The sequence below is a fragment of the Trichoderma virens genome, assembly GCF_000170995.1.
Source record: "Trichoderma virens Gv29-8 chromosome Unknown TRIVIscaffold_4, whole genome shotgun sequence".
NCBI lineage: Eukaryota > Fungi > Ascomycota > Sordariomycetes > Hypocreales > Hypocreaceae > Trichoderma > Trichoderma virens.
In genome coordinates, this window is record NW_014013745.1 from 302,206 (window position 1) to 323,865 (window position 21,660).

The window sequence follows — 21,660 nt, forward strand, 5'->3', positions numbered from 1 at the left end:
GTGCTTTTATGTGGGCGCCTTTATAATCGGCATAATATGACTAGAGGCTTTGCTCACTTTATTCGCTTTGCCCGGTTCCTAATTTTAAACAAAGAGATAAAAAATTAATTAGCCGCTTCTCGCGCTTGTCGTTTTGTTCTCGTAGGTACTTAAAAAGTTTCCCTTTGAGCTTACTTCTAAACAATGTCCGGGTCTCCCCATTGGTCTCCTAACAAAGAACTTGCCTACCAACCTTTGATAATAGGTTGCTGATGGATTCCCCATAAAATCCTTTGTGGCATCTTATTTGCATGGCAACCACATACTTAAGATTCGCAACAAAGTCACCCTGGTGCTTATGGGTTTTCGGGGGTTGTAATTCTTAGAACGCCTAAGCCGAATTGCTGACCGTTTCGTTTAGAGAACATGTATCCATCTATGGAAGGATATGAAAGAGATAAGACGATGAATTTGGGCAGATGCTTAGTAGTAAAGATGATCCACAATAAATACCTAAGGATTTCATTATTTAAAAAAAAGGGTTAGTTAGACTTGAGATAAGCGCTCCGGAAAGGCGAGTAGCACTTGGCATTCTCGGACTTGCCGACATCTGCGGCCTGGGTGTATTTGTCTAAGCAAATCCCATCTCTGTCGATTCTAGAAATTTTAATAAATGTGGCAAAACCCACATGGCCAGTGAATCAATCTCGGAGTCACAAAGGACAGAGTCAGAAGCAGGCTCATAACGTATAGTTCGGTACGAGGCATCAATGCAGGCACCGGTTTTTTTTTTGCTTTGTTTGTTTTCTCTTTGTTCAGCAAATGAGAAACCTAGCCAATAGTTGACCAAGGAAACATGTCTTCCATCGGTAGAGGATTCTAATCCTTGTATTATTGCCGCCGTCATCAACTGTTGAATGCTAGATATTCTTTCACTATCCTGGTGTACATGTATGAATAGAAGAATGATAGGTTCACAGGCCAGCACAAATATTGCAGTTGGGAGTAGAGGAGGGAGTAGTTACACTCGAGGCCCCCTTGAATCTTTCCATGAACGGGAGCACCTGGATAAGGAAATGCATAAAAGGGCGTGATTTTGCCTTCCAGATTCCTCCAGCCTCTTCCAGCCTCTTCCAACGGCTTGTAACTCAAATTTCCACCCAAATCTGATAATACCACAATGAGCCTCACTCTTTTTGGCAGTTATCATCTCAATTCGCTGAAGGCGTTGCTGGGAGGCCTCCCGTCTGAGACAGCGCAGGCGGTGATACTCGACAAGCTATGGACGGCCTCAGACCGTCAAGACAGCATGCGTGCGTATTTTAATTATTACGAATCGCGCACTAATCAGCTGGTAGGTCCATTGAGGTATTCGTGGGGTGCCACTTTTAGCCCCCGTAAATTCTACTCTCTCAATCATTCAGATGTTGTCAAATGCGTCGAACATATCTTGTCTGGGGATTCGAGGCACGTGGTATTTCAGCATGTTGCCCAGAATATGTCTAGGTCGAGTAAAGCTCAAAAAAATCGATTCATAGACATGTGCGCATGCTTGGTTGCCATGGCGGAGATTGAGCTCAATGAAAATAACCCCAGACATGGAAGCAATCTTGCAATTATATCGTGGAACGATGGAGCCTTAAAGAAGACTCTTGAAGACTACTTCCGTCCCCAGGATGCACTATCAGCGAGAAACCTTGAGCTCGATACATTGTTTATGGCTCGAAACTTGAAGGCAGCGGGCATCAATATCAAATGGACGCATAATTTGGTAAGCCATCTTAATCTTGGCTGTTATTATGGTGTCCCGACCGTCGAAATTTTTTATTGCATGAGCTTTCTCGAGATTCAGAAAAGGTGAGAAGAAGAAAAAGAAGGGAGGTAGGAGAAGGAGATGATGATAATGGAGGGAAATGAGCTACAAATGGGAAATGCGAATGACAAACGGCAGACTAACGATCAAACAGTTCAGTTAAAAAGCTGTACCCTGCATCTCTTATTCAGGAAACCCTAGACGCCCTCCATCTTCTCTTTCCCGCATCAGACAAGGAGACCAAAGATTGGTTACAAGACTATAGACCTATTGGGAAACTTGATCCGCGACTTGCATGCAATGATCTGAAAGATCAGGATCGCAAATTTGAGCATTTTAGGTATTGGCATGATCGACTAGTCCTCTTGAAGCGGGCGTTTGATGAGAACTATCAAGAAGTCAATTAAAAAGTCCGGCAGGATGGCGAATGATTGTCCTATCGAGAAGAGGAATGATTATCCTATCGAGAAGGCGATTGGCAAGTACTAGCCCCAGAATTATTTCTTAATGTGCTGTGACAGAGGGAATATCTTTCAATTGGTCAACTTCTGGGTATGAGTACCTCTTTTGGCGGCGATCAAAGTCTTTGGCATTAACTGAAGTATTCAGGGTGCAGTGTGGGGTGTATCTGTCATTTGGGAAGTCATGTATGAGAGAATAATTGCGCTTCATCTCCATTAGGGTCTGTTAAAATTTGTTATAGGATCTTTTACTGTATGTTTGAGCAAATGAAAGAGAATTTTGTATTACAGACATAGTACACAACCAACGAGTATACTTTGGGGAACAATTCTTTACTTTTCTGCGAAGAAAACTTCTACATTTACGATATAATCCATATAGAGGCCCTTTATTTCTTCTCATTATATTTTAATTGATCATTTGATGCGCTTGCAATACAGGAAGAGTTTTCTTACATGATGCCGGCATTAGAGACCGTGTTGATTATATTCGCGTATTGGCACCTGCACTATGTAAGCTGTATTCAAAGCTTAATTTTATCGAAAAGAATCCCCTGTTTTAAGAGACTGTGATGAAATGGGATGTTCAAAGGATTCTGGTTCGTTCCCCAAGTTGACACTCGTCAACAACAAACACTCGGACGAACTCGGATATCGTGAAGACCTGATTCTAGGCTTGATGCAGACAAGGATGTCCTTTTTCCATTCTTGGAATAGCATGTGGATCTGATCTCTGGCATCGGGTCCACATAATGCTAGTGCAGACATGGTTCTCTTATTTCCATTTTCGTCGAAGGCAGTCTGCTAGCTCGGAGATTGAAGTCATTTACACCTTGTGAACCGTTCATTATGGGCTTCGAGTATCTCAAGCATTTCGTGATGATTCGATTTGCGAAAGAGTAGCTGTCATATTAGCCCATTTATTGCCTATATTACAAATCAGCAAGCGTACGTACGACTGACTCATGTGGCTATGGAAAATGGAGTCTGTCAAGAACAAAGGAAAGAGCAACCAGACCTCTCCCTGGGAACGAATATAAATACAACCTTCATCTCTTCTTATAAGCTCCTCATCTTGAACATTCAATCTCAAAAATACAGTCTCTTCATTACTCTTCTCTCATAACTACCTACAATGTCAACTGCAGACTCCCTTTCCCTCGCTGGCAAGACAGCCATCGTCACTGGTTCCGGCAAGGAGAACGGCATCGGAGCCGCAATCGCCCTTGCTCTCGCCCGGAATGGTGCTCGCGTTGTTATCAATTACGTTTCAGAAGCTACTACTCCTCGAGCTGCAAAAGTTGTAGAGAGTATTGAACAAGTTGCCGGCAAGGGCAGCGTTATAGTCGTTCAGCAGGATGTAACTACTCCCGAGGGAACGAAGAAACTAGTCGATGAAGCTATCAAGGGATTTGGGGTTGAGCGTATCGATATCCTCGGTAAGGATTTGCTCTTTATGGCAGTATCGAGGTCTTGGGCTAACAATCTTCCTCGTCTAGTTAACAATGCTGCATGGGCTTCGCAAGAGCCTGTCTTGACTGCGAGCCGCGAAAATGTTGAACGGACATTTAATACTTGTGTTTTAGGGCCATTCTATCTCATTCAAGCTACAGTTCCATACATGCCACAAGGTGGAAGGATCATCAACGTTGGCAGCGTAGCTTCAAAGCTTGGAATCGAGCCCGTTTACGGAGCTGCAAAGGCAGCCATGGACGCTCTGACGTACAGTCTCGCAAGAGATGTAAGTACACGTATAAGCTCCATGAGAGTCGTTCACAGAATGCTAACAACAAATAAGCTGGGACAAGACGGCAAACGCATCACCATCAACACCGTGATGCCCGGCCCTGTGCTCACAGACTCACTGCCGCCAACCCCCGAGGTTGAGGTGCTGAAGGAGCGACTACTCCACCTGACACGGGCGGAGAGGCGATTTGGAAACGTTGAGGATATCGCAGACTCGGTGTTGCTTCTTGTAAATGAGAAGAGCCGATGGATTACGGGAGAGTGCATCTCCGTTAGTGGCGGCATCACAGGCAATTAGACAATTACTCCTGGCAACTCGGGCAAATTCATCTCCCGCAAGGAAAGGGCATCGATCCAAGATGTATTTAGCAATTCCATCCTAAATTAGTTTCTACGATCTTACAAAACCCTTATTCCGTATTTCCTACGGTGACGTTTCCTCCGCATTGGTCCGGGTTCCGATCTGTGGAGCGGCAAGCCCACCGACTAGGATTGGTGCTAGTAACAAGGAGACATTTCCCGGCTAGCCAGCCGGGGATTTATTAATGCATGCTCCATCTTCGAACCCGTGTGATTAAGCTTCTTCTCTTTAAGTTGCCATCTTGCATACAAGCCCATCTTGTTTCAGTAAAACTCGTCAATAATTATCGCTATGGGATCCAGACAATTCTCCTTCGTCAACATCTCACACCCAGAAGAGGGCCGAAGCCGCCACAACTTGGCCTCTGTTCGCCGCCATGTCATGGCAGATGTCGGCCGTTCCAGGCGCAAAAAGCCAAAGTATAGGGTCGTTCCCCTTCAAATCGTTACTAGGGAAGATGACTCTAGTGTGAAGACAGTGAATACCGCGACGGCTGAGTCAACTCCTCTTGGGAGAATGCCGCCGTCCTTTCAGACCCATCTCATCGACACTAATGCTCGTGCTTGCGAACTGATAAGCTACAGTAAGTGTCCAGTCCGCATGTGTTGGAAGAACTATTCTTACTTAATGTTGCAGTGGCTGCTGAGGCCGACTATGTATATCGACCGTTTCGCACCTCATGGGTTCAAATTGGCCTCTCCGATGCAACAGCGTTTGATCTATGGCTTGCACAGACCATTGTGATTCGAGATAGCGTCGTACATAAAGGTGTTGCAACGTGCTCCAATGCAGAGTATTTAAATAATTCCGAGGCGAATAAATACTACAGCAAATCACTCAGTCGTCTGTCTCGTCGGCTGAGCAATCGCGAAGAATGCGTAAGCAGCAGCGTTATAGCGATCATTATGGGATTTATATGTATCGACGTAAGGAATCCTTAGTGGCTGTTTCTCTTCGACCTAAGAACTCACCCAAGTCTAGACACGCGTTGGAAATTGGGATCGATATTCTATGCATATGAATGGTTTGGAGCGAATATTTCATCTCCGTAAGGGGTTCGATGAATTGGACGCCGATATTCCATTGATGGCATTTTTGTGAGTATTCTGTCATATTGGATTCGATATTTCCATGTCTGCTAACAAAGAAGTAGAGTTGATTTAATGGGTGCCTCCATGCTCAATCGTTATCCGCGATTTCCCATCCCAAAGCAATTCAATAATCCTTATTCAAAGGATTGTGAAGACGATATACCTCACATATTACGCAATTTGCTTCATAGCGCTGAAAGACTAGTTCCTCAAGGAAAACGGATATACGCCATGTTGAGAGTGGTGGCATCTGTCATTGCGTGGGTAAATCACGCCGATGATCCTCAATTTTGGACTCGAGATGCGACTCTGGTCAAAAAACTGGGACTTGCGAGCCATTTCATACTATCAGTACCCAAATCTCCAGAAGATGATCCGCATGTGGATGACTCCGTCTTCTTGGTACAGAGAATGGTACAGCTCGCGTGCTTGATGATCATGTCAAAGTTGAAGCAATTGGCATCTTTCCATTGGGCCGATATGGATCCTCTTGGAGACCGCTTCAGAGAACTGTTAAAGGAACCTTATTACGAGATTCCCGTGCATCTCAAAGAACTACGCCTCTGGGCGATCATGACTGCTTGTTCATTGGTGGACGCAGAAGTACAAGGCCCGTTTCTTGTTGAAGTGAAGCGGTCAATAGGAATACTGGGCTATCACACGGCTGAACAGGCAATTGACTATGTCAAAAGCCTTCTTTGGCTTGACAGCATAGACATAGTTTCAGCGGAGAGTCTATATGGATGCTGCAATGTATGACCTCTGCCTCGACTGGAGAAGCAAAAAGCGCCACAAGGGGGGACAGACTGTTTTTTTCGGTATCCTTTGGGACAATAACCTATAATATTGCATCTAGCCGAAAGGATAGAACAGAAGTATCACCAAACTTCAATAGAGCCATTATGTATACTTTACGCAACTCAGGTACCCTTTAGCAACAATCCTCTTAACAGAGAAGCAATGGAAACGGTTTGGTCATTACAATTGGAGAGAGAGGGTATATAACTCAAATAATAGACGATTTACGGAGAATTCATGACAGTAATAGATTACGAGCGAATTGCTTTTAATTTCGCTCTAAATAATGTTGAAAGCATTGTGTATACATGTACTTTGTGTTGCGTTGAAGAGACGGCCAATATGTTGGACGGAATAGCCAAAAGCCATTCACAGTTGGGTCGGCTTCACAACAACAATGAGAGCATCAATTAAAAATAAGTAAAATAAAAGATCTTTGAATCCTTTAATAAAAAAGAGAAAAATTAATAAAACAGAATTAATAAACGCATTCTTTCGCAGAAAATCCTTTGCTGCGTCGCTCATCGGGAGACTTCCAGCAGAATGGTTTGGTCGGATTTATGTTTATCCGTGTGCGCACTTCTCGTTCGCACCATCATCGCATTTTCTCTGGCGATAGGATCAAGTAAAGCTTCGGCAGACCCCCGAGCAAACGACAAACAGCTCCGTTCCCGCTGTCTCTTCCCATCCCAACCCGATAAATAGAAGGAGGGAGGAATTGAGTCGAGCCTCATTCTAGACGCCCCCAATTCGGATTCAAGGAGCGAACGTCCAACTATCTTCACCTCGATCATCCCGCGAAGATTCGGAACACCAAGCCGATATTCGATCGCCTCACTCTCTCGAGAGATAACAACGATTAAATTACGAGTTACATATTACCACCGTCTTCAAAATGGCCTCCTCCTCCATCACAGGGCTCTTCAGCCGCCTCTCCCTCCTCTCACGAACCACACCCTCAACCACCACCATGACAACCCCACGCCTCTTCTCGACAACCTCATCCTCCCTCGCCCGCAAGGTTCCCACCCCAGCCGGCCCCCCCAAAGCCGCCCGTCGCAACCGCGCCGCCCCCAAATCCGAAAACTTCAACCGCATCCGCACCCTGCGCCGCAACATGTTCTCGCCCGCTCCCCCCCCCCTGCGCATGGCTCGTCAGCGATACCTGCGCCACTGGACCATCCACCGCGCCTGGATGCTCTTCCGCCGCAAGCAGCACGAGGCCATTGCCAAAGAGAGGAGCAGGATGTATGCCGGCATGTACAATGCCTGCGAGGAGCTGCGCAAGACAGTTGGGCCTGGATCTAGGGACGAGGGATACCTGTACAGAGTTGCCATGGAGAAGAAGGGCGTCTATGGGCTTGAGGGCGTGCCGATAGAGTATGCTAGATTCCAGACAGACAGCCCGGCGAAAGAGCCCTGGAATCACGATTGGAAGAGGTAGAGAAGGGAATTCATGACGGAGAACTTGTGGAGAAAAATAAAAAGAGGAAACGAGATAGACGTTATGTATGAATATGAAGAATTGTATAATACCACCCATGAACTGTTCAAAATCGATTCCGTGGTTTAAACTCAATTCAAGAAAAGTGCGCATAATGAAAACAATAAGTCACAAGCGATATAAAGAGCACATAATTGGGAGACTCGACATTCTTATTGCCAAACAGCAGAGTATAAAAATCGTCCTCTCCATCATTCACCCTTTTCCGTCCAAAAAAAAGACCCATATACCACAAAGAGGGGACAAAAAAACCACAATATACCAGTTATTGATCTATGCCATCCACCATATTAGTACAGAGGTTGAAACCGCTTCGCTTTGAAGCGTTTTTTCTCCGCTGCGACAGAATACGCTTGCCAAACATTTGCGACAAAAAAAGGAACATTCAAAAAAACAAGAGTAAAAAGTAAATAGAGCTTTCCAACAAGGTAAACCAAAACAACGGTGAAAAGATTGCTGGCACCTCGACTCTCCCTGGTCGAGATTATGTTCTCATAATGGTTGTATGCTTTTATGCAATACTTGATGTGATGAAATCAGCTGCAATATCAAAGAACATCCGATGAGCTTCCGCGGAAGGAAGAAAAACATTGGTTTCGAAGTCGTGTGATGGCGAGAAAAACATTGCGCTTATGCTCTTCTCAGTAGAGATGGGGGGCTGAACTGTACTTCGTCAAGCAGCAACTGGCTTTGAAGGCGCAAGCATCATGTCATGACCTCATTCGTCAAGATGTAGGCTCGTAACGGTGCGTTTCTGGCCGCTTTCCTTTGGCCAAGTATTTCATGTCGACTTTCGCTCGACCAGACCAAAGTCTTACAGAACAACGCAGCAGCCGGTACTTTCTCCCTTCTCGAATGTGAGGAGGGCGGCTCGGGTGGCAGCCTCAAACACATCATCGACACCCTCTCCGCTCAAACTAGAGCATTCGAGATATCTCTTGGCTCCAATCTCTCGAGCGACAACCTCGCCGTCGTGTGCAGTAACGAATCGCAGCGACTTTTTGCGCATCTCCTCGATGGCGACAGGGTCGTCGCGCAAATCCTTTTTCAGACCAACGAGAATGATGGGTACACCCTCGCAAAGACGAGTAGCTTCCTCGATCCACTAGAATAGCAACAGTATGTCAGCATACATGCCTTCCATCGCATGCGAATGGGCGCCATCGAACCTTGTGCTTAACATTGTCAAGAGAATCGGGTGTATCGACGGAAAAGCCTATTAGGATGACGTGCGCCTTGGAGTAGGCAAGGGGTCGTAAGCGCTCGTAATCTTCTTGACCGGCCGTATCCCACAGAGCAAGCTGCACGGACTTGCCATCTACTCTGCAGTCGGTTACGTAGTTTTCGAAGACAGTGGGAATCTGCATCGGAGCGTTAATCTCGGATCTGCGGATGCGCAATCGCGATGGGAACTCACATAATGCTATACAGAGGTTAGCGACCGCATACACTTGTCTAGAGTGGAGAGCTTGGGACAACATACTGTAGGGAAATAACCGAGTGTGAAGACGCTGAGCAGACTTGTCTTGCCGCAGGCACCATCTCCAATAATGACGAGCTTCCTACAGGTTCGCTATAGTTAGCAAATAAGTCCCTTGCCTGGGTTTTGCCATGGCTCAAGCCGAAACAGTAGCTTGGTGCTCGACATCGGACGAATAGAAAGCCACAAAGAGACGGCAGCAAAGGCGCTGGTGTCGATCGTACCTGCGGATGACATTTTGCGGATTCCCACTAGCCATGTTGAAGCGATGTGATGAGCAGCAGCAGCTGGATGGATATGGATATGGATATGGATATGGATATGGATATGGATAGTATGCAGTTGTCAGGTGGTAAACAGACAGCCAGGGCCAGGCGTTGGTTCTTGTGCCAAACGGAACTCCCCCAGTCCCAACGGCCTTGTTCGCCGAAGATCTGTGGATGACAGGACCAGTTTAAAGCAGTGGCTCCCGGGAAAATCTTGCTCGATTATCGACTTTTTGTATCTTGGTTCGGGAACGCCGCTCTTGTGCTGCCTCTCAGAATCGTACTGTCGCGTCTAGGGGATACGGGTTGGCCAGGGCGGTGGAACGGATTGGTTGGTCGCCAGGCGATTTATCGGAATACGAGCTGGACGAGTCTCCAGTTATTCCCTGCGGCGCTGCTGCGGTCGGCTATGAAGGACTATGGCCGCGCCAATGGAACCAGGCAGGCTAGGGGCAGGATCACACAATGCAATGGCAATGCAATTGAAGCGAGGCGAGAGACGAGAGACGAGAGAAAAAAGAATGGAGGGAAAAAAGAAGGAAACGAAACAGCAGGGTTTAAGGGGAAAGAGGCTGCTCACGGCGCTATCGTTGCTAGAGGATAGCAGTCATTAGCAAATGCAGCCGGCAACGTTTCACCAACAAGATGGGCCGCTAGGTGCTGGTGGATCGAGGCCGAGTTGAGGCTTGCGTCTGACGCTGAGGCCGGAGTTTACGACTCAAGAGAGAGAGGAGTTCGCGCCAGATTACATAAAAGCGCGAGCTGGCCAACCAGCGGCTCAGCTGGGCTCGGCCATCCCAAAGTGTCTTGATTTGGGCAAGGTTGGAGACGGGCTGTACCTTGGCCGGAAGCATTGCGGGCACAGTAGCGTTGACTGCTAGTACCTGGCCGGCCGATTGAGCTGTCTTACAGAGACGGGGATGTTTTTAAGAAAAAGTGATCAATGTGTTTGGGATTACCACAGACCACAGAGGGGGTTTAGGGGTTGTCAGAGCATACATGAAGATGGCAACATGCCGCTGCTGTGCTGGATCAAGCTCGCGACTGCTGGCCTGTCCATCCGTCAGTCTTGTCTCCAGTCTTCTCGTCTCGTCTCTTTTCTGCAATTCTTTCTCCTCGGAGCCGTCCTGATCTTCGTCGGTCGGCGGAATACTACCGATCGTCCCGCCCTCCAAGCGAGGCTGAGCCTGGAGCGAATGAGCGAGCGGCGTCAAAGCCATGGTGTAACCGCACGCATATGAGCGAGGCGCTAGCAAAGCAAACAAAGTCTGGCTTCGCAAGTCGATTGGGCGCTCGTCTGGTTGCGCTGTACGAGAACGCCATGGTGCATTGCAACGCGTCTCGTTTTCTGGTTTTTCATGCAGGGACTCGGGCTGATGGCAGGACAGGACCGTGGATGTTGTGATAGTGCCTCCGTAGTATATCAGCCTGAGACAAGACGGAGAGTGGTCTAATACGGGGGCTATCGCGTTTGATGCCTGACAAACACCAAGGAAGGATTCGCTACGGGCCAGCTAGGGCTGAAAGAGTGCAAGCTTTGCGGGAAATGAAGCTTCTCGGGGCATTCTGGCGAATGACGAGCCGCCAATGTCAATAGTCCACCTTGTTGATTCATGGCTTGCATCAGGCACTTTGCGTGTAAAATGTCACCACTGCCCTACGAGCACCAACTACCCAAGCAGGCTACCGTGCTTGCTAGCAAGCCGCGATGGAAATGGTGGGGTTCAGCCCTCTGCAGGATTCTTACCTTGCATGGACGCCAGACAAACTACGCGGACCTGGTGCAGATGGGCTTATTTTTCAGCTGCCAGAGGGCGGCAAGGCAGAACCAGAGGCCATTGTGAAGCATCGTGTGCAGCGAGTCTAGAGATGCTGCGAGAGCCTCCTGACCAGCTTGCTGCCTACAGTGCGTCAGCCGCTTACAGACATTGGTCCATATCTACAGATCAGGAGACAGAACAGCCATGCTGCATCACCGAAGGCCGTCCAAGGCATTTCTGGGTGCTCTTGTCCGAAAGTGGTAGGTTGACTACATAGCTTGACGTAGAGCACGAGGGTCTCTTCTCAATGCGGAAAACAATCATAAGGTACCTATCGATAGCTAAGCTGCATCCTGAGGTGCATTTGTAGACCGATACTATGTCCAAATTGTGGTTCCTGCTTGATACTAGGTACTAAGTGGTCAACATCTGAGTACATGTAATCAATCCTTATACGTAGCAACTGCCTAGTAGAGTAGCATCCGTCCGTCATCTGCCAAAGGTGATGTGCTGCCTACTACCTACTAGGTACTGCCTATGACGCAGACTCGGGATGAATTCTATATGCTGATACTACCTCAGAGAGCCTTGCCGGAGCTGCAGCAAAACACCATCCACTACTCTCTAGCATCATACCATGGGTAGCCTCGTTATGCAAACGGCAACGTGGTATCACTTTGCATTATATAGCAGGTACCGTGACAAATTACAGCCACATTAGACGAGGGGAGCTTGTACTTGTATGACATTGATGCCCAACAAATTCGCTACTCCTTGCGTCTCTACGACGTGCTGATCATAGGACTATCACTCAGCTCAGCACTTCATCCTTGCCCTTGCACGGCAGGGACCCAGCGCTGAGCATAGGGAGAGTTCGCCCGCTATAAATAGGAAACAGTGCATCTGGCTCTAATTAGACGCCGCTTCCAAGCAATGACTAAGTTCTGCTGCTTTATGTAAGTCGGAAGGGGTCTGGTGTCTTAGCTCGGGCGCGGAACAAGGGCAGGGAAAGCATCAATGCCTCTACCAGTGATATGTACATGGGCTGTGATGTGATGGATGTGATGTGCGCTGTCCTTGCACGAAACGAAGCAGGTTAGGCAGGGCAGCGGCGCCGATGCCAATCACGGCCCGGGTACAGGCAAACGCATTCCAGTGACAAAGGCGGTGCTGCGCACGATGCACGGCGCCGAGTACCCATACCTCGCCTCTTTGTACTTCCATGTTTGCAGGCAGGCCATAAAGGTCCACGCCGATGCCCTGGTGGAAGCACCTGGAAGGGCCCCTACAAGTACAAGTATGTGCAGCGCCTGTTAGCTCTGTGCTCTGCACCCGGTAGGCCCGCCAACCCCCGCGCCTCAGGCACAAAGCCAGATTTCGGGTCGGATCTGGGAGCGAAAAAAGGGCATCACGTGCCTTTTCACAGGGTGGCCTTTCACATCCAGCGCGAAATCTGATGGACGGCTTTCAGCCCCGGTTTTCGCCAGCCTCAACAGGGACAGACATTCTTGCATAACAGAAGTACATGCCGCTATGTAACTACACCACACGGTGACTTCCATCGATTTCTGGCCGACCAAAGCATCGCCTACGACTCTCCCAATCGCCCTCCCCACGCAATCGACGCGAGCCTCACGACGCGCCGCATCTCGCAGGCCCAGGCACTCAACCGGGGCTCTTGGAAACCCCCACTGGCGTCATTGCTGACCTAACCCTGAATTGGCTTTGCGGATTGTGAGTGCCTCATTTTGAGTCGCTGGCAACCTCCACCAGCAAACCCAGCCATCGCCATCGACCACGACGCCTTGCCTTGCCACCCGCCGCTGGCCCTGTCCTTGACCGTCTGCACGCCCTTCCTGCTGCTGCTCTGCCCCGTGCCCCGACGACTGACTTGCTCGTTTTCTTGTTGCTGCAGGCTGCGTCGTTTTGAGTCCCGAGCCGAGACTTGATGCTCTCAACTGCCCTGCTTCCGTAGACTCACGATGCCGGCCCATCACCAGAAACCGGCCCCCCTCGCGCCGGCATCGCCTCGAAACACTGCCAAATACACTAACAAGGACGGCTCCAAGTTCATCACCGTCCCCAAGGCCAGCCCGTCAGACTCGTCCCGGCCCTCGACGCCCACCGTCGCCAAATCCAACAAGGCCCTGCCGCCAGCAGCAGCAGACTCGACAGGCCTCGACACGTCGGCGCCCACCGTAAATCGCAAGAAGCAGAAGCGGCGGCAAAAGGCCGCGGCCAAGGCTGCCGCTGCGCAGGCTGCCAATGGCCATCCCAGCCCCGCTCTCAGCTCCGACAAACAGATGCCCGCGGACTATGAGCTTGTCGCAAGTGACGAGGATGAAGATGACGCTTATGATCTAGTTGACGACGCGGAGCCCAGGTCGACGTCGAATGGCCACACAATAGATCCTAAAACTAATAAAAAGAACAAGAAAAAGAAGAAAAAGAACGGCGCTGGCGCCCACGCCGAGGAGATTGAGCCGGAGCAGCATCGTCATAACCATCACCACCATCACAATCATCACTATCACGGGGACGGCTCGGTGCCAGCGGCTCCGGCGCCGCGGGGCTCTGGAATGTCTAGGGATAAAATATGGAGTACTAGCAATCACGAGGAGCGCGAGCGTATCAAGGAGTTCTGGCTTGGCTTGGGCGAGGATGACCGGAAATCCTTGGTCAAGGTGGAAAAGGACGCCGTACTAAAGAAGATGAAGGAGCAGCAGAAGCATACGTGTAGCTGTACCGTCTGCGGGAGGAAGCGCACCGCCATCGAAGAGGAGCTGGAAGGTCTGTATGATGCATACTATCTCGAACTCGAGCAGTTTGCAAATCAAGGCGAGGGCCCCCCCATGCTGCCTCCTCCTCCCCGAGACTTTTCGATTCGCCCATCACGAGGTTTGCCCGGGGGATACCCTCGACCTCCCCCGGCCCGCGGTCGAATAGTGGAACACGTGGGCGACGATGACGAAGAGTTAGAAGAAGCATACAGTGAAGACGAGGCGGAGGACGACGAGTATAGCGACGACGAACCTCCCGAAGAATTTCACGGCTCTCCTGACCGAGACGTAGCTGATTTCTTGACGTTTGGTAACAGCCTCCAAGTCAAGGGTACGCAACTTCTTGAATCACTTCTGCACAGATATGGTAACATGGACTTAGGCGGCATTCTCACCGTGGCGGATGACCTACTCAAAAACGACGGCAGACGCTTCATCGAAATGATGGAGCAGCTTGCGGAACGTCGAATGGCCCGAGAAGAGGACGCGCGAGAGCACTTCGCTCGCGGCTACGGTCATCCCAACGGCTCATACTCCTCCGCTCCTCACAACCACGCTCCTCCTGAAGACGAAGACTACGAGGACGAAGAGGAGGAGGAGGAAGAAGACTACGACGATAGTCAAGACGAGGAGTATGAGGATGAAGAGGTATACTACAACCCCTCTGTGATGCCGTCCAAGTTCCATACTGAGTGCTGTTGCCAGGACCCGATGACGGAAGAGCAGCGAATGGAAGAAGGCCGTCGCATGTTCCAGATATTCGCCGCCCGCATGTTCGAACAACGAGTACTATCCGCGTACAAAGAAAAAGTGGCCAAGGAGCGCCAAGAAAAATTACTGGAAGAGCTGGAAGAGGAAAGTCGAGCGGTGGACGAGCAAAAAGCCAAAAAGGCCAAGAATGCTCAGAAGAAGAAGGACAAAGCAGCCCAACGAAAGCAAGCGCTTGCCGATGAAAAGGCTCGTAAAGAAGCCGAGAAAGCTGCCGAGGAAACTGCCCGAATCGAAGCTGAGAAGAAGAAGATTGCTGAGCAGAAACAGAAAGCCGAAGAGAAACGCAAGCAGAAGGAAGCCCAAAAGAAAGCCGAAGAGGACGCGCGGCTAAAGAAGGAGGCCGAACGACTGCGACGGATCCACGAGCAGAAAGAGAAGCAGGCCGAATCCGAGCGAAAAGCGCGTGAGGCTAAAGAGCGAGAAAAGAAGCTCAAGGACGAGCAGCGCACCAGAGAACGGGAGGCCCGAGAGCAGAAAGAGCGAGAGGCTCAGGAGCGCAAGGAGAAACAGGAGCGTGACAAGCGGGAAAAGGAGGCCAGGGCTGCAAAGGCCCAGAAGGAGTCCCAAGAAGCCGCAGAGGCTGCCAGAGAACAGCAGCTACAGCTGCAACGAGCCAAGGAAGAAAAAGCTGCACCAAAGGTTTCCTCTGTACAGGTAACCCAGACTCAACCCTCGCAGCCTGCCAAGCGTGGAAGCCAGCAGCAGCAACAGCCGCCAGCACCACCGCCGCAGCAGCCTCCTGTCTCTTTGCCCGCCGTCTTACCTCAACATCCTCCTAATCCAGCAAGCTTCATTTCACCAAAGATCCCCGTAGCCACGCCGGCAATCCCCAAGGCGCCAACTCCCATACGGCCGAGGACGACGTCCCAGCAACAAGGGACCGGTCCGGCAAGCTCATCTGACTCTCAGACAGCATCCGTTCCCAGCCAGAGCGCTTCACCACATTCTGTCACGCCAGTGTATACTAGCCCTAGCTCGACAGGGCCAGAGAGGAGAATCAGCGCAGGCACTCCGGTCACGATACAGCCAACTACGATATCAGGTACACCGCCTGGGCTGCCACTGCCCAAGGGCCCAAGCCCATCTGCTCCGTTCCAGCTACCTATGATGGGCATGCAGCCTCCTCCAGGGCTGAGTCCCCATCCTCCTCTGCCACCTCCAGGATTCTCCAGCAGACCAGGCCACGATCCTATTTTCCCAGTAGGGTTTCGACCAAGTCCTGGGCATAACATGATGATTCCACCTCCTGGCATCAATAGCTCAACGGTTCGCGGGTATCCACCCGTCACAATGCCTCCCCCCGGGTTCCCACAGCCGACTGGTGACTTCCCCATCGGCCAGGGCTATCCCATGCCTACCAGAGACGGCCCCGCCATGACACACGGGCGCCAAGGTTCTATAGGCTTCGAGAGCGCGCCCGGTACTCCTGGACAACCGATTGGACGACCAGCACCGATAGGCCGGCCTGGCAGTGTCAGTCATGGATATTCGCGTGACAAGGAAGAGGATACGCAACATCTCGGAAGCCGTGTTCTTGTTGAAGACGATGAGCCATTGGGTACAGATGCCGGCCTCGGTGGCATGCGTCATCACCATCCACCAGGACCTCGAGGCGGCTTTGCGGCAGGCCCTTTTATCGATTCGGGATTCCCAATGGGCCACAACCCTTGGGGCCCCATCAACAGCCCTCCGCAACCTTTTCCCCCTACCACTGCCCAGCAGCCGTTTGCCCTACCAACATTTGGCAATCCGGGCTGGGGTCCTCCAAGTGGTCCGCCGGGATTTCATGTTGGTTCCCCCAGTGGACTGGGATCCATTCGATCTCACGCTCAGCCTCGCCATGTAACAGTGCGATTGCTACTCTCCCAGGCGTGCAAAGAGCTGACGAATACGGCCTCTGCCGATAAGGAGGGATATGTCGATCTGATAGACATTAAGTCGCATGTCAGCTTAGTGTCTGGTGACCCCAGCATCTCAGAACAAGACCTGCTGAACCTCTGCGATACTGTCGGCAGTCTGTCGAATGGTGGAGGGTCTTTTGACGTGAAGCAAGATGCACACGGCCTCAAGAAAATACGATGGGTTCCTGACACAGACGAGGGACTAAATCCCCACTTTCGGGCTGTTGGAGCTCCCGGTGAGATTGGCAGTCCTTTGGTAGGCCATGCCTCTTTGCGCGGGATTTAGGAAAGTCCCGGTCAGGCGCAGCGCATGGGAACTGAAGAGAGCCCTTCTAGGCGGATGAATCTACTTGAACGGATCGGTGTCACCCGCCCATCTGCTACGGCTGAAGGCCGAGTAGGCCGCCTTGCGACGAATACCAACGATACTGCGCAGGTGTCGGCATATGCGTCCACTGGCGGCTTGACTAGAACACGCAATCACAGAGACGGTGTTTCCCCCTGGCAGAATGCTCAGAGCACTATGAGAGGAATGCACAAAAAGGGTATCAGCGAAAACATTACACACAGCGGTTTACATGAGGATGCTACGGATGAGAGCAGTAAAGTGGACACGTGGGTGGGCTTTTACAACCCCCGCAAGAATGGCAGAAGATCTTTGGGCCCTTGATGCTGGATGAAGACAGCAGCACTTGAGCTTTTTGAAGGCAGGGGAAGATATGAAAGGAGGACCAAACATTGTCGTTGCCGGACGTGACGACGGAGCTGTGAGATAGGCTACTATCAAAGTATCAATCAGCATGGCGCTTGCGCGTGTTCTTTGTGTGATTTTAGACATGTGTGGGTTATTATTGGGAGGGGAGACTCGAGAGTAGCAACTAGGTGCGAAAGCGTGTCGACATAAATACCCCCCGGAATAGTGTATTCAATCATAACTTTTTGTCAAGCCATTGCCTCTTTTTTTTCTTTTTCTGCTGAGATGTTGTATACGCGTTTCTAAGTGATTGATGCCGTTTTGGTCGAGGTAGATTTTGGGAGCACATGGTATTATTATTCACAGCATTAGGTATTATATGCCATTCGAGCACTTACACCAGATGACAAGGTCAACTAGGTATTTTCCAATGCGAAGCTGCAATATTTCCAAGTCACAAATGTCCGTCCAATTCAAGTGCCTTATCTAAATCAATGCTGCTTCTTTAAATAACATCAAGTCCCCCCCAATTTCCTACCCGAGGCTCGCCTCAAATCTCTAGCTGAATCTTTTTTTCAATGTTGCGTGCCTGCTTATCTTCTCGACAAGAAGAAGAAGAAGAAAGCGGCAAAGTCGCTGCCCACCCTACCATGAACCTTTGACCTTGATTGCTTTCTAAGGTACATAATTTGCCACACCCCTTAAGTCTTTGTCCCTTGTTACCCACGGCTCGAAGAGCAACATGATTGCGCCGAAAAACAAAAATATGAAAAGCAAGACATCAAAAATGTGCTGGTCCGATCCTCCGCCTTTAATGCCGTGGTGTCACAACCCACTCGTGGCCGGTTTCGTGCTCCCTGACCACCTCAAGCCTGCTTGGTGCTGGGCCAGCGCCACGACCTCTCCTCGCTCTCTAAGACTGGTGTCGGTCGGCAAAGGGATCAGGGCCCTCCTGGCGCATCAGGGGCGCGCGCGTCTCGGCAGCGCGGGCCTTTTTGGTCTGGGCTCGGGCGAGGGCGGTGGCCTCGGCGCGGGCCTCGAGGGCCTTTTGGTGGCGGCTCTCGCGGCAGCAGGCAAAGGTCAGGAAAGTGATGGCGACGACAATGGCGGTGCCGAAGATGATGGCGATGATGATGCCGCCGACGTCGAGGTTGTTCCTCTTCTTCATGCAGACGGTCTGGCCGAGGGAGTCGAGGGAGCACATGAGGCCAGGGGCGCAGTTGGCCTTGGCCACCTGGGTGGGAACACACGAATGCGTCACCAAGACACCCTTGTTGGTGGAAATATCGCAAGACGACGTCGACACGGTGGATGTGACCATGCACTGGAGGGTGCCGTCGCGGACCCAGTGGGTTGGGAGCGGTGCCTTCTGGGGGTTTCGGGCCTCGAGCGTCTGGACGGGGCTGCCGAGGACGCCGCGGTATCGCTTCTTCAGGTCTCCCATGTTGGAGAGCTCATCGCATCGCTTCAGAGCGTTCTTGGCCTCGGAGACGGCCTCGTCGATGGAGCATCCGGCGTTTGTGTAGCAGGCCTCGAGGTCGTCGTTGGTGTCGGAGTAGGAGAGGGTTGACAGGCAGTACTCGAGGGAGACGTGCTGGCCGCACTCGGAGTACTCGGCGAGCTGCTGGCTGTGCTGGGAGAAGCATCCTGCTTGTAGGGCGAGTGCACCGCCGCTGAGGGCGAGGGCAGCAGTACAGGAGAACTTCATTGTGAGAAGCTGTGTTGTTTTAGAGAGAGAGAGAGAGAGAGAGAGGAGGGGGGTTGAGTTATGAGCCGCAGCAGCTACTAATATGGTGTGCAAAGATACGGCGGGGTCTTCGTCGCGGCGGAGAAACGGAGGGCCGTGTGGGAAAACGAAGGTATTCCGACAATGAGGTGACAAGGCAAGGCTCGCGGAGAAGGAGAGATGAGGGATGAAACAAAAGTGGAAGAGCTGGAGCAAAATAGAAAAAGAAGCGGCTTCTGGCTAACATGAAAAAGGAGTCGAGAGAACTGGTTTGACGGGGAGTGGCACTTGTCCCCTTTCAGTTTAGGGGTCTACAGTCAGACCCAAGGCTGACTGGGGCTGTTCCCAAACAAGGGGAGGGGGGGCAGATTGGCCCCAAATTTGTGCGTGCCAGCGCTGCAGTTGGTGTTAGTTAGGGGACAGCAAAGCCGCTGATGAGACGCTTACAGGGCGCCGCCATCAAGGCTGTGCAGCGAGCAGGTTTGAGCCACAGCCGCAATGACAAGTTGGGATTTCACATGGACATGATGGCGCGGGCGGGTGACTTTGACTCTGATTCCAGTGTAGTGTACATGTAGTGAGGTGAACAAGCTCGGACTGGGCTGGCCTCGTTCATTTCCGTATACAGCATATGGGAGCTGAAGCTGAATCTACGATTGATTCCATTTTTAGCGACATGGGTGGGCAGCCATTGCCGGCCATCGTGAGAAGCATGTGTCGACCTCAAATCACTCACTCGGATGATAACAACACGTATGGATGAGATGGGGAGAATTTATTCCTTTTTTTTTTTTTTTTGTTTCATTTTCTTCTTGCTCTTGTACCCTTCTTCCTCTTTGCTATTCTTTTCTTTGCCTCTTCTTATTTTTTTGGTGTGCCCTTTTGACAGTGAGGCATCCATCTGCATGTGCCGTCTCAATCTAAGCGGCCCATCCTCCTGACTCCATCTGAATCAGCGCTACCTGTGGCTCGCTAATAATAAACCACCCTTTCCCTTGGCCTAATGCGCATCAATCCTGGTCTGGCCATTTTGCGCTTTGCACTTTGCGCAGGACATTCTCTCTCTCTCCACTGCCATACTGCTGATAAACAGAGAGAGCGTTTGCATCGACCTACCTCGTTCTATTACAAAGACGTGCACAGAATGATGCTGTTGGTATAACAGTTGGCATCAGAGCTCCCAAACTGGCAGAACCGAGAGCGTTCTTTTCTGGCTCTGGCGATACGTGAATGATGACAAGATGTCAAGTCAATATGAATAATCGGCATTCGCTCAATCTGTAAGAAAGCCCAACCGGGCGTGAAATGGGCAGAGCTGCAGCAATCAGGCGGAGACCACAAGCCGCTGCGTGAGTGGCTGGCCCAGCTCAAAAGTCACCGCTAGCAAATTGCGTGCAAACACTGCAGCAAGCGATATTAACACTGCTGTACTCCGTACTAATCTTGCTTTTCCATGACGGGACCCTTTTTCAGGTTGTCTTTCATTACTGTAGAATTGCCTGGCGATGGCGAAAGGGGCTCCGTGATTTGCTAAGCAGAGTGCATTACGTAGTACCTAGGTAGCGAGGTGCAGTACGTACCTATTTTATCTGAGACCCCTACGAGCTATGAGATCAAGCAAATCGGATAGCGATGCTGTGTCGACGTCATCGTCCGCGAGGCCTCGGACGCTATACAGCTTCGTCGTCCGGAACAGGAAGGAAATAACATCATTATAAGAATCTACAGCACAACCTTCTTTTCTACCTTCTTTTTTTTTTTCCTTTTCTCCTTTAAACATATCATCTCCCTTCCATTGCCAGCACAAATTTACTTCTGTAAGTCTAATCGCTTAGCACTATATCGCTTTGACATACGATAGGCATCTAACTAAAACAACCAGGCGATCCTACGAAGCAGAACTTGCATCTACCAACTCAACCACCCTTTTCTTGCTGCTTTCCTGCCACGCAATCAAATCCATCATGCCTCTCGTCGTGCCCGGCATCATGACCAATTCCGACGACAAGACCCAAGACTGGGCCAACAAGCTCGTCGGAAAGACCTTTTCAGAAACCGAATCCAATGAGACGGTACGTTTCACTTTGCCTCTCTATTTTTTTCCTACGCCCACGTCCTTGCTTGCGTAACCATATCTCCATCATCATGCCACCGCGTTTGTTTCGAGGAGCGGGGGAGGCGAAAACAAAGGGTCTAGCTAGCTAACGAATGTGACGGACAGATGTTTTGCAAAAAGGACCTGCCAGAGTTTCACCGCATCATCAAGCCGGGCTCGATTGTCACCAAGGATTTCCGGCCGGAGCGGTTGAATGTGCATTTGAAGGAGGACGGCACCGTGTCGCATGTTGTTCATGGATAGAGAGAGGAAGCTCCTGTTACTTAGCTATAGTAGCTCTGCTACGAGGAGTCGAGCAATCGTGCACACGCGACAAGATTCCTTAGTTATACCAAAAAAAAATTAAATTATTACGTCTTACTATTGAAAGAGGATGACGACTTTAAATTGGTCTATTTTTTTCTTTTTCTCTA

The 21,660-nt window shown here is 50.4% G+C and overlaps 9 protein-coding genes across 9 annotated transcripts; 6 read left to right on the plus strand and 3 right to left on the minus strand.

The window, feature by feature from the left end:
* Nucleotides 1-1,540: 1,540 nt before the first annotated feature.
* On the plus strand, nt 1,541-2,199 carry TRIVIDRAFT_219752 (uncharacterized protein; the record flags this gene model as incomplete). Its single annotated transcript, XM_014103033.1, has 2 exons — nt 1,541-1,836; nt 1,947-2,199. The coding sequence occupies 2 exons, from the start codon at nt 1,541-1,543 to the stop codon at nt 2,197-2,199; spliced, it is 549 nt and encodes a 182-aa protein (XP_013958508.1).
* A 1,189-nt stretch (nt 2,200-3,388) lies between these two features.
* Nucleotides 3,389-4,297, plus strand: TRIVIDRAFT_146879 (uncharacterized protein; the record flags this gene model as incomplete). The annotated part of the gene is made up of 3 exons (XM_014103034.1): nt 3,389-3,692; nt 3,753-3,998; nt 4,062-4,297. 3 exons carry the CDS (start codon nt 3,389-3,391, stop codon nt 4,295-4,297), a joined length of 786 nt encoding a protein of 261 aa, XP_013958509.1.
* Nucleotides 4,298-4,651: 354 nt separating this feature from the next.
* Nucleotides 4,652-6,210, plus strand: TRIVIDRAFT_219754 (uncharacterized protein; the record flags this gene model as incomplete). Its single annotated transcript, XM_014103035.1, has 4 exons — nt 4,652-4,943; nt 4,997-5,286; nt 5,342-5,457; nt 5,514-6,210. 4 exons carry the CDS (start codon nt 4,652-4,654, stop codon nt 6,208-6,210), a joined length of 1,395 nt encoding a protein of 464 aa, XP_013958510.1.
* A 692-nt stretch (nt 6,211-6,902) lies between these two features.
* Nucleotides 6,903-7,786, plus strand: TRIVIDRAFT_215558 (uncharacterized protein; the record flags this gene model as incomplete). Its single annotated transcript, XM_014103036.1, has 1 exon — nt 6,903-7,786. One exon carries the CDS (start codon nt 7,145-7,147, stop codon nt 7,691-7,693), a length of 549 nt encoding a protein of 182 aa, XP_013958511.1.
* TRIVIDRAFT_71661 (ras-related GTPase, Rho2 subfamily) lies at nt 7,779-9,753 on the minus strand (the record flags this gene model as incomplete). Its single annotated transcript, XM_014103783.1, has 5 exons — nt 7,779-8,858; nt 8,923-9,114; nt 9,171-9,176; nt 9,237-9,315; nt 9,458-9,753. The coding sequence occupies 5 exons, from the start codon at nt 9,490-9,492 to the stop codon at nt 8,568-8,570; spliced, it is 603 nt and encodes a 200-aa protein (XP_013959258.1).
* A 672-nt stretch (nt 9,754-10,425) lies between these two features.
* On the minus strand, nt 10,426-11,494 carry TRIVIDRAFT_61099 (uncharacterized protein; the record flags this gene model as incomplete). The annotated part of the gene is made up of 3 exons (XM_014103778.1): nt 10,426-11,013; nt 11,247-11,267; nt 11,423-11,494. 3 exons carry the CDS (start codon nt 11,492-11,494, stop codon nt 10,426-10,428), a joined length of 681 nt encoding a protein of 226 aa, XP_013959253.1.
* Nucleotides 11,495-13,241: 1,747 nt separating this feature from the next.
* TRIVIDRAFT_30653 (uncharacterized protein) lies at nt 13,242-16,997 on the plus strand (the record flags this gene model as incomplete). The annotated part of the gene is made up of 2 exons (XM_014103037.1): nt 13,242-13,755; nt 13,813-16,997. The coding sequence occupies 2 exons, from the start codon at nt 13,242-13,244 to the stop codon at nt 16,995-16,997; spliced, it is 3,699 nt and encodes a 1,232-aa protein (XP_013958512.1).
* Nucleotides 16,998-17,854: 857 nt separating this feature from the next.
* On the minus strand, nt 17,855-19,278 carry TRIVIDRAFT_78984 (uncharacterized protein; the record flags this gene model as incomplete). The annotated part of the gene is made up of 1 exon (XM_014103771.1): nt 17,855-19,278. The coding sequence occupies one exon, from the start codon at nt 19,111-19,113 to the stop codon at nt 18,319-18,321; it is 795 nt and encodes a 264-aa protein (XP_013959246.1).
* A 1,762-nt stretch (nt 19,279-21,040) lies between these two features.
* TRIVIDRAFT_84335 (uncharacterized protein) lies at nt 21,041-21,631 on the plus strand (the record flags this gene model as incomplete). Its single annotated transcript, XM_014103038.1, has 2 exons — nt 21,041-21,203; nt 21,353-21,631. 2 exons carry the CDS (start codon nt 21,096-21,098, stop codon nt 21,488-21,490), a joined length of 246 nt encoding a protein of 81 aa, XP_013958513.1.
* Between the last annotated feature and the right edge of the window lie 29 nt (nt 21,632-21,660).